General features: G+C 43.6%; 1 protein-coding gene across 2 annotated transcripts in view; it reads right to left on the bottom strand.

The window, feature by feature from the left end:
* LOC143299034 (cadherin EGF LAG seven-pass G-type receptor 1-like) overlaps positions 1–10,000 on the bottom strand; it is a 73,634-nt gene that overhangs the window by 42,977 nt on the left and 20,657 nt on the right. For both annotated transcript variants that reach the window (XM_076612118.1, XM_076612119.1), the window contains exons 5-8: positions 9,765–9,952; positions 8,056–8,209; positions 7,158–7,359; positions 1,870–2,030 (exon numbers count right to left, since the gene is read on the bottom strand). In XM_076612118.1, the coding sequence (XP_076468233.1) occupies positions 1,870–2,030; positions 7,158–7,359; positions 8,056–8,209; positions 9,765–9,952 (705 nt within the window). The remainder of the gene's footprint in view (positions 1–1,869; positions 2,031–7,157; positions 7,360–8,055; positions 8,210–9,764; positions 9,953–10,000) is intronic.

The raw sequence follows: 10,000 nt of genomic DNA, 5'->3' as shown, positions 1-10,000 counted from the left end.
ATCAGAAGACCACTGTGTTTTGTATTCATCAATTAGCTTATTTCTCAAGACTTTTAAAAATTCGTTTTCGTTACCGACACCTTGGTTTTCCCAGACCTCCCCAAAGCCAAATTTATATAAGAAAAAGAAAAAGCAGACTGATGATGCCCAAGTGTTCTTATTACTGTAATGGTAGTATAATAGCATTTTATACGCTTTTTGTGGTAAGCGATGGGGCGACATTTTCAAATTTTTCAACCAATACTTAATGCTCTTTAGGTATAGATTAACATACAGTGGGAACCGTCCAAGTTCTCCATATGCCATTATGTTAGGTGTTCTTAAACTGATATTCAAGAATCTTTTCAAAGCAAAAAGGTGTACCTTTTCCACAGTGTCAACATTTGCAATGATTCCCCAAACCTCAGCCCCATAACTAGAGAGAGAGAGAGAGAGAGAGAGAGAGAGAGAGACAGACAGACAGACAGACAGAACCACGCATACACACACACAGGAAATCCACATTGTGCGTGCGCGTGTACGCGTGCGTGCGTGCGTGCGTGCGTGCGTGTGTGTGTGTGTGTGTGTGTGTGTGTGTGTGTGTGTGTGTGTGTGTGTTGTTGTCTTCAGTTTAACGTCTTTCCACTTGAAGTGATATTAGACGAAAAACAAAAAACAAAAAAAAAAAAACGTGGGGGTAGGGGCTGTGAGAGGGGGAGGGGTAAAAGTGTGTGTATGTGTGGAGGGTGAATAGGGAGAGACAACGCTAGGAAAAATGGAAACGTTATAAACGCCAACATCAAACAATTATAACATCTATAACAAATGTCCTATAGGACTATGCAGCAAACCTTCTGCAATAACAAATAACATATTGGAATTGTTAATAACACATTCAAAAGAACTTTTGGTGAAGTCTGGCAAAAAACATTTTAGATTCTGACATTCGAATATTACATGGTTGCTAGAAATATGTTCTCCACATATGCATCTGACATCTTTGCTGAACTTTGTTACAAAAGCGTTCAGTTTTATCCTGTTTGATAATGTATGAATCTGCCTTAATCTTATTGAATTACTGTATGTATTTGACTGATCGATAGTTCCCGGTTGTTGACCATTAATTACACTATGGTTTAAAGCTTTGCCGTTTTCTTGGTATAATTCTCTGACTTTGTTCCACGATGTTTTTTCTAGTATTCGATAACCCTCTTGTACAGATAGAGGCACATAAAGTTCTATGGTTCCCTGTTCGTTCTTTGCACCTTTTCTTGCAGCCCTGTCAGCCCATTCATTGTAGAGAATACCAAGATGTGAAGGAACCCAGAAAAACGTAATATGTGTTCCTTTCAAGCTTAAAAGATGTAAAATGTGGCTGATTTCTAGTATGATTTTAGATTTGTTCTTACAATTTGGTGAGTTTAAAGCACATAATACAGATTTGGAATCAACGCAAAACAAGACTTGTAGAAGGCAAATTGGAAGATCAAGAATATGATTTAGAGCCATAAGAACAGCAATAAGTTCAGCAGTGTGTGTGTGTGTGCGCACGTGCGCGTGTTTGCGTGTGCATTTGTTGCCACATAAACCCCAAATCGGTAATGTCCTATTTTCGCGTCCCAAAATATTGCACCTACTGATTACATTTTCGTGGTTTGTGGGGCTAAAAACGGAAAAGGAAGATGGTCGCACGTTAGTTTAGTGACTGAATCTGCATCAAAATTGAGAAAAATAACTTACAAAATAAGGGTCGAAAATCCACTGAGAATAGGTTACAACATCTACCAATAGTTAATATCGTTTCATACATGCACAAAACGTCCGGTAAAACAGGCTCCTGAATTTAGCATGCTGAAACTGGACTTTACCCAAAATCAGCACGTCACTCACCGACACGAATGGCACAGCGGCTGCCGGTATAATCAGAGGGACACAGACACGTGACTGTCCCGCGCTCGTCCGCCATGCACGTGCCACCATGGAGACAGGCCACGCCCTCACAAAGATCCACTTCGCATCGTTTTCCGGAGTGGCCGGGGCGGCACTCGCAGCTGTCAAACAGCATGAGACAGGTGATGTTAGACATGTGTGCACATGATCATGATCATGTGTGTGCGGTGCGGAGTGGTGTCTTGTGCTGTGGTGTGGTGTGCTGTAATGTGGTGGTGTGTAGTGTGGTGTGGTGTGGTGTCTTCTATTGCGTTTCGTTGTGCTGTGGTGTGGCGTGTGTGGTGTGGTGTGGTGTGGTGTATTGTGTTTAGTTGCGTTGTGGTGTAGTGTGGTGTGGTGTGGTGTAGTGTGGTGTATTGTGTTTAGTTGCGTTTGGTGTGGTGTGGTGCGGTGTGGTGTTGTGTGGTGTCTTGTATTGCGTTTCGTTGTGCAAGTGCTTAGATGAGAAAAAGAAATATGTTGAGGAGTTAAACCAAACCCTTATGCAGACTGGACCTGATGATGACTTGACAATGGATGATCTAAACGAGGCAATAGCTAAATGCAAGAAAGAATCGGCTCCTGGCCCAGACAAAGTTCGTTACTCAGACATCAAGGAGCTATCGGAAGAAGACAGAAGCAAAGTTTTCAATCTATATCAAAACAGTTTCCACAATGGACAGGTGCCGGTGGACTGGACACACAGCTTCTTAAAACCCATACCAAAACCAGGAAAGGACAATCGTCAGGTATGTGGCTACCGGATCCTAACCATGCAAAACATTGCTGGAAAGCTCATGGAACGCATGATAGCCAGGAAACTTGCATGGGATCTTGAACACAGGCACATTCTCCCTTCAAATCAAGGTGGTTACAGAACAGGCAAGTCCACATGGGAAAATGCAGCTGCTTTTGCATATGAGGTGTATGAAGGATTTCAAAGAAAAGAAGAAACACTAGCAGTAGCAATTGACCTTGAAGATGCCTACAATAAAGTCCAGTTTGCGCACCTCATGGAGCTGCTACTAAGGTATGGAGTAAGTTTGACACTGACAAGATGGATAGCAGCAGCGTTTCCGGAAAGAACCGTCGTCCTACGCCTCGGAGATTGGATGTCTGCACCTTCTAAACTATCCATGGGACTGCCACAAGGGTCTCCGCTCTCTCCTGTCCTCTACAATGTCTACACGAAGGGCCTTGCAGACTTAAACAACAATGGAATTGCTCGGGTGCTTACCCTTGCGGATGATGGCCTGGTCTTCAAAACTTCGAAAGATGCTCAGGAAAGAACTAAAGCCGTCCAGAAACAACTAAACAATATTGCTCAATGGTGCAAAGACACAGGATCTTCCATCAATCCAGTGAAAGCCCAAACGTTGCTGTGCACCCTCAACAACAAAACCGCGAGCAAATCACCACCTTCTGTGTCATTCGATGGGATTCAAATTGAGAAAACTGGATGCCTACGCTACCTAGGAATACACTTCGACAGGATGCTGACCTTCAGAAAACATACGGAAAATACTGTTCTCAAATGCAAAAAGGGCCTTTCAGTCTTAAAAGCAATGGCAACCAAAGGAATTGAACAAAGCCACCTCTTCCTGCTATACCAATCACTCGTCCTCAGTGTGATCGACTACGGACTTGGGCTAACAACACCGTCTCAAAGCAACCTCCTAAAATTAGAAAGAGTTCAAAATGAAGCTATGAGGCTGATCCTTGGAACAACAAAAGACACGCCCACAGAAACCATGCGATACCAGCTTGACCTTCCTTCAGTGCAGGCCAGAAACAAGTTAGAACAGGTCAAGACCTACTTCAAAGCATTAGAAAACCCTCAAAACCCACTGCATGACGCAGTCAAAGAACCAAAAGGCAGCCGTCTAGGACGAGGAAGATCATGGATGGGGCAAGCAGAAGACACAATCCAGCTAGTATGCCGACTACAAGACCTGAAAGAAACAAAAGAATGGGAGAAAAACCCCGAAAACCTCAACCATCTATTCAACACAGTCATTTCACCCACTCTAGGAAGACATTGTCGGGAATGGCCAGAGGGCAAAACTGATGCGGAAGTGAAGCTACTCATAGAAGAAAACAGTAAAGAAGAGGACATCATCATCATACACAGATGGCTCAGTCACCAAAGACCAGTCTGGTTGGGGATTCACTGCGAAACAAAGTGAAAAAAAAAAAAAATTTGGGAAGAGAATGCTGCCTACAAAGTCACAACCTCCAGCCTAACGATGGAAATTGAAGCTGCGACACATGCCCTCCAGTGGCTATCGTCCATCCATACGCCCGGAAACCAACATGCCATGATTCTAACCGACTCAATGAACCTCATACAGAAAATTGAAAACGGAATGGGAAGCCCAGAGTGGCATAAGGCAATGCGCAACTTTCAGATTAAAAAACTCACATGGTCATACTGCCCGGGACATGCAGGTGTTAAGGGAAATGAGCGAGCTGACAGACTTGCTGGTAACGCAACACCAACGAGCGGCCTACATCTAGGAAAATCGAAAATCCTCAGAAAAGTCAAAGAATACCAAAAAGAACAGGTACAAGGCCATCGCACCATCGATCGCCTCAAAGAAATAAAAGCAGAGAGAGGGAGTGGCCGTAAGTCTAACATGAAAGGTAGAGCACGACGCTTTGCAAATCAAACAAATATCGGCATCATTTCCAAACCAACATTGCGCAAATTTCTTCAAAACGGAACAGAGTCTCTGTGGGCCTTTCCAAATACAATAGACTGAGCAACACACTAGACGCCACGTTCTTGGCATCAGAGATCTTTTCCCATCCCTCTTGCGGCCAGTCAGTGGCAGCCTCTGTGCGTGTGTGTATGTGTGTGTTTGTGTGTATGTGTGGGTCTGTGCTTTTGAGTGCGTTTGTGAATGCGCGAGAGTGTAAGTGTACACAAGTGTCAGGAGAGATCTGTGTACGTGTGTGTGTGTGTGTGTGTGTGTGTGTGTGTGTGTGTGTGTGAGGGGAGGTGGGAGTGCGGGGGGAGGTGGGGTAGAGGATGAGGTATGTGAGTGTATGCATGCCTACACTGTGGGAGCAACAGGATATTGGAACGTATATATATATATATATATATATATATATATATATATATATATATATCTTTGTATATATGTATGTGGGGTTGGGGGTGGGAGATATGGGCGTATGTGTGTGTGCTTGTACAAGTAAGTGTTCATCTCTGTGAGTGTGTGTTTGTGTGTGTGTGTGTGTGTGTGCCGAGGAAGCTGCGATACGTAGACTAGAAATGAGTGTGTGGAGGAGGGGGGTAGAGGAGGTGCAAGGTAATGTGTGTGTGTGTGTGTGTGTGTGTGTGTGTGTTGGAGCTCATGTATGTTTATATGTATTTGACTGTGCTTTCATATCTGTGAAACTGCATGTTTGGTGCATTTCTGTTATGCATGTGTGGGTGTATGTGTGAATGTGTGTCTTCATGTTTTACATTTATTCGCTTATTTATCACCATTGTTGTCTTATTTATTTATTTTTATTTTATTTTATTTTATTATTATCATTTTATTAGTATTACTATTATTATTGCTACTACCTTTTTCTATATTATAATTATTATTTATTTATGTAAGCTTATCTATTATTTATTCTCCCGTTTTTGTTTTTTTTGTTTTTTTTTTCTCAAGGCCTGACTAAGCGCGTTGGGTTTCGCTGCTGGTCAGGCATCTACTTGGCAGATGTGGTGTAGCGTATATGGTTTTGTCCGAACGCAGTGACGCCTCCTTGAGCTACTGAAACTGAAACTGTGCAAGTGGTGTGGTGTGGTGTGGTGTGGTGTGTGTGGTGTGGTGTCTTGTATTGCGTTGCGTTGCGTTGTGGTGTGTGTGGTGTCTTGAATTGCGTTGGGTTGTGGTATGGTGTGGTGTGGTGTGGTGTAGTATCTTGTATTGCGTTGCGTTGCGTTGCGTTGTGTTGTGGTGTGGTGTGGTGTATTGCGTTGAGTTGTGGTGTGGTGTGGTGTAGTATGGTGTGGTGTGGTGTCTTGTATTGCGTTGTGTTGTGCTGTGGTGTGGTGCGGTGTCTTGTGTTGTGTGTGGAGGAATGTGGCAGTCTTAACGAGCGTCTTCTTTTTCTTTTTCTTCCTCTTCGTCTTCTTCCTCTCTGCCTTGATTCATCTTTCCACCACAGGTTCATTATTTGTGTGTTGCAATCCTTCTATATGTTGGTTTACTTTTGTTTTAGCTGTGGAGAAATCAGTCACATATCTATTATGTACTTACGTCAGGACATGACTTTGTATGAGATTTTCTTGTTGTCATGTTTATCTATAATTGAGTTGTATTGTGACATGTCCCCAAATGAATACTGTTTACACACACACACACACACACCACACACGCGCACGCACGCACGCACGCACGCACGTACACACACATACACACACACCCACACACACACACACACACACACACACACACAAATGAGGTTAAGGTCAGTCCACACTACTTCTTTACGCCGTCTGCCTTGCACGAACAGCTTGGAGGTTAAGGTTAGTATTCACTGTGTCTTCACATTGTTTAATAAGGTGCATGATACAAAAAGTGTGTGTGTGTGTGTGTGTGTGTGTGTGTGTGTGTGTGTGTGTCCAAGAATTTGAGACATTTTGCCTTCTATATTTCGATGAAGATGAATAATAGTGGGTGCGTTGAAGATGCTGCTATGGGGCCGGAGGGGGGTGGGGGGTGGGGGGTGGGGTGGGGAGGATTGTTGACGGTTGGGGGGTGCCTTGAGATTCAGGACTACCAAACAAGACTGCACTTTCATGCAATTTTTTTTTAAATATCCAGGCGTCATCCATGTTGAGCGATACGCCTACAGATTTTCAGTTTCAGTTTTTCATTTTCAATCTCCCAATGAGGCAACACCGTGCAGCACGCGCTTGGCGCACTAAAAAAAACACACAAAACAACAACAAGAAGAAGAAAAAAAGAAACAAAAACAACAACAATAAAACATGGCAATAAAAGTGTTTTCCTCTGACAAAGATTCCGTAAAAAGAAATCCGCTCTGCCAGGTACACAAGGATTTATGCATGCACTTAAGGCTTACAAACACATTTTTAGGTTATGCTGCTGGTCTGGCATCTGCATAGCAGATGTGGTGTAGCGTTTGTGGGACTCCTCCTTGACACCTCCTTGAGAAAGTGAAACTGAAACAACAGATCTACGCAACGCTCCGGAGTTCAATCGATCATTCAGACTCACTTGAAGTCCACGGAGTCAGGCACGGGCGTGCAGACGCCCGCCCCACTGCAGTTGTGGGCGAGGCAAGGGTTGGTGTAGATCTCACAGTTGTGGCCGAGCTCGTATGGGGCTTCACACAGGCACTGGTAGTCCCCGACGTCCTGAGAGCGGCTGGTGAAGCAGCGGAACCCGTGCTCACAGTACCGGTCACAGCCCGACTGTGCTGTGGACACCGGGGACACGGAGATACTGGATGTGTGTTTTTACTGAACATCGACCAAAGGAAACCTTGGTTGTGTCTTGTTTTGTTTTTCAGAACACGAAGCGGAGAGCGAAAGGGGTGGGGTTGGTGGAAGGAAGAACTGGGGGAGGAGGTGGGGGTTGTGGGTGGGGGAGAGAGAGTTAGAGAGGTGGGGGTGGGGGGGGTGGGGGGGAGGCACAGAGAAAGAGAGAGAGAGACAGAAGAGAGACAGAGACAGAGAAAGAGACATACAGACATAAACACACACACACACACACACACACACACAGAAAGAGAGACTGACATACAGACAGACAGAGAGAGAGAGAGAGACAGAGACAGAGACAGAGACATACAGACATAAACACACACACACACACAGACTGACAGACAGACAGACAGGCGATCATCAACCAACCAACACGTGTTAGAGGACTGCCTTGGTTACCTGTCTGTAATAGACATTTGGCCATGGGTTTACTATGGTCTGCATTGCAGTGTGAGAAGCTACGTCTGATTTGCATGGCATGATTCAAGGTACGTTTTATCACTACTGTCTAGAGAGTAACAAACTAAATAGCCAGCAAGTCAATCGTGTGTCTTTAAAAAAAAACAAAAACAAACAAAAAAACAACCTTGATATAAATCTCAAATCTGTGGACCAATCGAAACACGTACTGCTGTAATCAAAGAACAGGCGTCCTGTCCAGCGATTGGTGGAGTTGGGTTGGTACGTCAGCATGACGTCAGACCGAGTGACGATTTTGGAGTCGGCCAGGCACATTTCTCTCTTCTTGGGACTGGCGTCTTTCCCCGAACCTGTGGGTTCCCACTGGGGGAAAAAAAAAGAAGGAAAAAAAAGAAAACAAGAGAGGCAAGGCCTTCAAGACTCACTTGTGATACACTTAAAAAAAAAAAATCTAATCGTTAAAATGTGTTCTATATTTGTTATTATAAAGCTTCGCGTTTAAAAAAAAAAAAGAAGTCCTAACCAGATTCGAATGAAGTCCCCTAGCAATAATTACAGAGTAATTTCCCTTTTTTACTATATGCACCAAAACGTTTGCAAAATAAATAAAACTTCCATGCTTAGCAAAAGAAGTTCCTGTTTGAACAAAAAATGATAATAATGACTGCTCTTGTTGTTGTGTCGAATATCAGATCAAAGTGCCAAGTTTAGAGAATACAAAAAAAAATATAAATATAACAGTAAATACAGTTTGCATATAATTAGGCTTCATTATTTATTTTTTGTGCCCATCCCAGAGGTGCAATATTGTTTTAAACAAGATGACTGGAAAGAACTGAATTTTTTCCTATTTTTATGCCTAATTTGGTGTCAACTGACAAAGTATTTGCAGAGAAAATGTCAATGTTAAATTTTACCACGGACACACAGACACAGACACACACAGACACACAGACACACAAACACACACAACCGAACACCAGGTTAAAACATAGACTCACTTTGTTTACACAAGTGAGTCAAAAAGGAACTAACCAGCAAACAAAGACTGAAAAGTAAACAAAGAAACAGTGAAGGAAGAGGCAGGGTGATAGCAAAGAACAGATCCTGCGTAAACCATTCACATTTCTTGTTTGCTTTATTTTTTCATGTTCCCACTGAAAACGAAAACGAAACCAGCCAACCGACAACAATGATAACAAAACAGAAAGAGAAATGACTGAAGAGTACGGCTGCCTACATGGCGGGGTAAAAACGGTCATACACGTAAAAGCCCACTCGGGCACATACGAGTGAACCTGGGAGTTGCAACCCACAAACGAAGAAGAAGAAAGAGAAAGGAAAAAAAGCGATGAATGAGGAGAGGGCGAGATGATGATAAAGATTAGATTCCATGTAAAATATCAATGTTCCTCATCTGAATTTATCATGTGCATGTAGTTAAAAACGCAAGTTTTGTGTTTTCATTTCTGTTCCAAGCGCCATAACATTGTTGTCATATCCACGACGTTTTGAACTTCTACTCCAATCATCCGTTATATTACTATGGAATATAACCATTTTTTGTTTAAAGGATCTGTGAAAAAATGAGCTTTCTAGAATGCGAACCGAAAAACCGGGAATACCCACATGCACAATTCGGGAAAAAAAAACCCAAAGAGAGAACACCCACACCAGCATCTCCTCCCCCCCACACTCCCACACTCTTAGATATGTATACATATACATACATGCACACAGACAGACAGACACACATACATACACAAACTCTCCCACACAGAGATATGTATACATGGCCATGCATGCACTCACACACCCCACATCAGACACACACCACACACACACAAACACACGCAAATACAACACACACACACACGCACGCACACACACAGAGTGAAAACACAGTCACAGCTCTCACGTTCAGCAGAGAAGAACCGCAGTCAGGCAGCTCATGACCACCATCATCTTCGTCACTCGGCCGGATGTACAGGATCTTTTTCTGCGGTGACGTCACTTCCCACTGACATCCCACGCCCTCTGGCGGGGGGTCCGGGTAGCCTGGAGACTCCAGGAAGCCTGCCTGGGATAGGACGGACTGGCAGATTCCTGGAATACATGTGTCATTCAACCGGTTTGTCATATGGCAGCGCGCAC

This window comes from Babylonia areolata, chromosome 24, assembly GCF_041734735.1.
Source record: "Babylonia areolata isolate BAREFJ2019XMU chromosome 24, ASM4173473v1, whole genome shotgun sequence".
NCBI lineage: Eukaryota > Metazoa > Mollusca > Gastropoda > Neogastropoda > Buccinidae > Babylonia > Babylonia areolata.
This window is presented reverse-complemented; position numbering and strand designations above follow the sequence as displayed.